The sequence below is a fragment of the Maylandia zebra genome, linkage group LG10 (assembly GCF_041146795.1).
Source record: "Maylandia zebra isolate NMK-2024a linkage group LG10, Mzebra_GT3a, whole genome shotgun sequence".
Taxonomy (NCBI): Eukaryota; Metazoa; Chordata; class Actinopteri; order Cichliformes; family Cichlidae; genus Maylandia; species Maylandia zebra.
The window spans coordinates 34,208,739-34,213,858 of NC_135176.1; the positions used below are offsets into that span (position 1 = coordinate 34,208,739).

At 56.7% G+C, this 5,120-nt stretch overlaps 1 protein-coding gene across 1 annotated transcript; it reads left to right on the forward strand.

Annotated features, from left to right (window-relative positions):
- Positions 1-913: 913 nt before the first annotated feature.
- pwwp2a (PWWP domain containing 2A) lies at positions 914-5,120 on the forward strand. The gene is made up of 2 exons (XM_004556939.5): positions 914-1,861; positions 2,680-5,120. Exons 1-2 carry the CDS (start codon positions 948-950, stop codon positions 4,442-4,444), a joined length of 2,679 nt encoding a protein of 892 aa, XP_004556996.3. The 5' UTR covers positions 914-947; the 3' UTR covers positions 4,445-5,120.

Below are 5,120 nucleotides of genomic sequence, written 5' to 3' on the forward strand. Positions count from 1 at the left end.
TAGAATTGACCCCGAAAGATAAATGTTACAGTCATTTAGGACCAAAGGTTATCTGACAGACTTCACATCAACGGTCCTAGTGTGAAACTGTCACAGTGTGTGATGCTCAGAGTGTGTCTTCTTCACGCTCTCATGTTAGTTTCACTTAATATGAATCTGTTTAATCCGACAGTCGCTCACAGGGGCTTGTATGATGGTTGGGGTTACTCTGTGTCTTTACCCCACAGTATAAAGCACTCTCAGCCAACTGCTGTGGTTATTTGGTTCTATATAAATAAAGTTTCACTGAATTGAATCAAAATGTAAATAACAGAGTCTGGTAAACTTCTTTTTCACTCACAGTAGAACAAAGAAGTCATATAAAGTCACAAAAGGCAGGAAACGTCAGTTTTAGTATAGAGACAGCTGGAGGAAGGTTGAAGAGTTCGTGATTGTGTTTTCAAGCATTCAGGGAGACTTTGAGCAGCCACGCGGTGGCGCTGTTATTCAGGATCATGAAAGCAGATTACTGTGTTTAGATCAGGGCTGTGATTGGCTCCGGACGTACAAACAGAAAGTTTTATTTCAGAGAGGGCAGACGTTTACCCTCAGAAACGTATAGGGCTACTTGTTGTTCAGAGCTTTAAAGTATAGGAATGTGTTTGATGTGATCCTATACGGTCATGTTTGCCACTGACGCAGAGCAGAGAGCCCGCTGATCAGGTTCTTGTCGATCACAGGTTTCGGTGTTGTGATTACTGACACCTCCGTGATGCTGTCTCTGCTCCTTTTTCTGCCTCTGTGGTCACACATCGATCCGCTCTGCGTTGGTTATTCCTCATGTTTTTGTTTCGTCAAAGATACACGCCCCCTGGCGGCCTCTGACAGCCTTACCACGCTCTGACATAATCAGCCAATCAGAGACGAAGTTTTGCCCCGTCCCATTTGATTGACAGGGGTGTCGGCGAATGGCGGTGCGCCTGCGCCGTTGGCCTGTGTTGCGGGAGGGAGGGGCTCCGCTCCGCTCGGCAGCACAGCGGAAGAAAATGGCGGCCGTGGCTGCAGAGCCAGGAGCTGCGGCGGTTCCGACAACAACAGCGACCGACGAGGGCCCGCCAGCGCAGGGCCCGGCGGGACCGGGTCTCCCGGGAGCCCGATCGGAGTGCGAGGGACCGCAGGAGACCGGGCCGGCATTGGACCTAGGCGCGATGCGGGCGGAGGACGGAGGGGACGCGGAGGGCCGCCATGTCAGGCCGGAGCTGGAGCCCGCGGCGGGAAACGCGCATCCGGAGAGCGACGAAGCTAGCGGCTCCGGGCCGCCGGAGCGGGTCAACGCGGACCGCTTCTCCCCCGGACTGCCCGCGGACCCGGAGGGCGGCGGAGACGTGTCTGCGCAGGAGGCGTACCGCGGCCCGGACCCGCAGCCCTCAGCCGTGTTCTTGCACTCATTCCCGGCCGCGCCGCCCGTCACCGAGGCCGGCCTGTCTCTGGCCGAACCTGCCGAACCCACCACCAACGAGACCACGGACCGAGCCGAGACCGCGGGCCGGGGTTACACGAGCCTGGAGCAGGCGGAGCGGAGGCCCGCGACGGACACTGTGCTGGACGGGACGGCGGACGGTCCGGACCCGGACCCAGCGGGGCCCGAGGAGCTGGCTGCCCGAGGCCCGAGGGATTCTTCCCCGCCCTGCCGCTCACCGAAACGGCGGCTGCTGACCGAGCCTGCCGCCGAGGATCGAGTCGTAGCTGACTCTGTGCTGGACCTCAGTCTCGGGTCCGAGGTTCGTGTCTGCCTGGACCACGTCATCGATGACGCGCTGGTGGTGTCTTTCCGGCTGGGAGAGAAGGTGTTCTCCGGGGTCCTGATGGACGTTTCAAAAAGGTGAAACTTTATTAGCAGCAGAGGATGGATGTGATTGATTAGTGATTGATCCTGAACTATGAGGTAGTTTAGAAACAATCAAAAATGATTAGTATTTCTATTTGTCATTGTTTTAAGGATTTAAATGTGTCCAGCTCACCTGTATGAACAGGTTATTGGTCAGGTAAACAGCCCTGCAGGAGCGTCCTGCTCCTCGTTAAACGGCTGCGGGGATTGATTAGGCTGCAGTGTTAGCCAGACACACCTGAGCATCATTACCTGCTGACCTTTGACCTGGTTGGTGATGGATATAGGACAGAAGCAAGAATGAGAGTGTCTTTACAGCGCTCTGCTGCTCAGTGGGGGGGGAGACTAAGACAGGTCACCAGGTGATAAAACACAGACCTCTGACATCACTTTTTCATCCGTGTAGTGAGTACTGATGCATAATCAACCACCCATAACCTTCATAGCCACAGATACACAGTTACACAGTGGTGTTTTCACAGTGGTTTCTTATGTATAAACACATACAGTGTTGTTTTCGTTGTGCAAAAGTCTTGAATCACTTTTTGTTGCGTTTTGCTGAGCGTTGTGCTGCAGAGATTTGTCTGCATCATTACTTAAAAATCATTGTTGTCAGTTACTGTTTGTTTATTCTTACTCAACACTGGGGGGGCGGGGTCTGAATATGAGGAAATGAGGGTGACTCACGACTTTTGCACAGTACTGCATGTGTACGAGCAGTAATTACACATGTGACCGATTACTGCCGGGTGTTTTCCATATGTGATGCGCTGGCTGCATCAGAGTCTCATGCTCGCCATGTTTGCTTCCAGGTTCGGTCCGTACGGGATTCCCATCACCGTGTTCCCACGCCGGGACGACCGGAGTCGACCTCCCACGTCTCTCCAGCAGCCACTGCCGGTTAGCAACGACTTTCCGGCCATCAAAAAGGAAGAGAACGCTGCTCCGCCCCCTCCTCAGGACTGCACCTCTAAACCGCCACCGCTGTTTCAGGAGGGGGCACCGTACCCACCTCCTTTGTTCATCAGGGACACCTACAACCAGGCCTTACCTCAGCCGCCGCCGCGCAAGATTAAACGGCCAAAGAGGCGCTACCGCTGCGAAGAGCCCACTTCCATCATGAACGCCATCAAGCTCCGCCCCCGACAGGTACTCTGCGACAAATGCAAAGGGGTGGTGGCGTCAGGCGGGCACCGGGAGACACGGCGGGGGCCGGTGGACCTGAGGGGCGACGAGACTTCGCGGCGGCGGAAGGTAGCAGAAGGACCGATCTCTGCTGAGGTCAAGCGTCTGAGGAGTGACGACAAAGGACGGCCCCCGGCTGCCGACCGGCGCTCGTCATCAGGGATACGTGTGTCATCTTCGTCACAATCCTCTTCCCGCCGCGTTTTGAGGGGAGCGGCCTCATCCTCATCCTCGGCGACCTCGAGCCGCATGCGCCTGAAGCTGAACTCTAAGAAGGTTCTGACCAAAGGGTCAGCTGACCGCTCCAAGGCGCGGCAGGTGCTCAAGACGTTGGTGAGGAGCTCGCAAACGCCGCCGCCGCGCCGGCACAAAGACCAGGACCAGGACCGCCCCAAGGCTGTGACCCGAGCCGCCACCCTGCAGAACCACAACCAGAAGGTCCACTTCACCCGGCGCCTGCAGCACCTCAGCGCTGCCGCCAGCACGCCGCTTCCACCCAGAATGCGCCTCAAACCCCAAAGGTATCGTACCGACGACAGCCAGGCACAGAGCTCCTCCTCCTCCTCGTCCCCGCCCAAACTCAGCGCTCGCTCATCACCTCCCAAACCAGAACTAAGCCCCGCCTCAACACCCAACCCATCCACAGCCACGCCCCCACTTCAAGTAACTGCTCCTCCCCCAACGCCATCCTGTATGGGAAGCGTTGCCGCGGAGATGCAGGCAGCGTCTGAGGGGAGAGTAGGAGGTCCTCCCTCCTCCTCTTCTCTAGACTCCACCCCCTCAGAGTGTAGCTCCACAGACAATTTTGAACTCCCCCCACCCGGAGATCCTCCCTCTTCCTCTTCTCCCTCCCATAACTCCCCCTCCTCAGCTCCACGGTGCCCACCCTCCTCTCCGCCAACTGGCCCTCCCCTCAGAGCTAATGGTGAGGAAGTGCAGTGTGGCGTTGGGGAGGAGGGCAACGACCTGAAGAGGCGCCGTAAGTCTTCCACGTCGTCTTCCTCCTCCTCCTCGTCATCGTCATCCTCCGTCTTCTCCAAGGCCGTTTCAAAATGTCCGCTCCCGGACGGCCGCACCGTGTGCGTCGGCGATATTGTGTGGGCGAAGATCTACGGCTTCCCGTGGTGGCCGGCGCGCGTGCTCGGCATTACGGTGTCGCGGCGTGGCGATACGGGGCTGGCGGTGCAGCAGGAGGCGCGTGTGTCGTGGTTCGGCTCGCCCACCACGTCCTTCCTGCCGCTCGCACAGCTGTCGCCCTTCCTGGAGACGTTCCAGTCGCGTTTCGACAGGAAGCGGAAGGGCCCGTACCGCCGCGCCATCGCTGAGGCCGCCAGCGCTGCCAAGCAGCTCACACCGGAGGTGCGGGCGCTGCTTACCCAGTTTGAGACGTAGCATCGGCCGCCGCCCACTCGCCCCATCCTCACTGCCCACCCCTTTCAGACAGGCCCCGCCCTTTCAGAGGAGGTGGGAGGAGCTAAAAATGACTGATGGACAATGATGAGTGTGTTTCACATTTATGGGGGGAGGGGGATCTGTCAGGGGCGGGGCTATCTTCAGTCACTGGCGGCGTTTCAGTTTTCCGCACCGTGGGAAATGTTATGTAGATAATTTAGCCTGATGGTTGGCTGACAGAGCGATGATGTCACAGTATTAATAAACACTAATTAAGTTCCTCGTAGTGATTGACTGATCTGAGTGGCTGGCGGTGTGATGTCACTTCCTGTTGATAAAATAGACTGAAAACTTGTTTTTTTTTCTAGAAACTTCGTTTCCGTACAGAATTGAATAAACTGTGAACAAAGTGAGGTCCAACCCACAGCCCGGGGCCCCAGACGTGGCCGTGCTGAGCCGCTGTCAGGACGGTGCGTTCGAGGCCCCGGGCTGCTCGGGCGGCCCAACGCTCTCTGATGATGATGATGATGGTGATGATGGTGATGAAGGTTCTCTGCTGTCAGACTGTTTACCGTCTGTTTGCAGATCAGAGAGTCCTGCTGGACAAAATAACGGGAACAGTGTGTACATGTGTTGCTTCCTGTTTGAATCTGAATAAACGCTCAAACTTCTCTGA

Excerpts from the sequence above, each read along its gene's own strand:
- pwwp2a (XM_004556939.5), top strand. The coding sequence starts at position 948 with ATGGCGGTGCGCCTGCGCCGTTGGCCTGTGTTGCGGGAGGGAGGGGCT. Across the intron at positions 1,862-2,679 it reads CTGATGGACGTTTCAAAAAG|GTTCGGTCCGTACGGGATTC; the intron begins GTGAAACTTTAT and ends GTTTGCTTCCAG.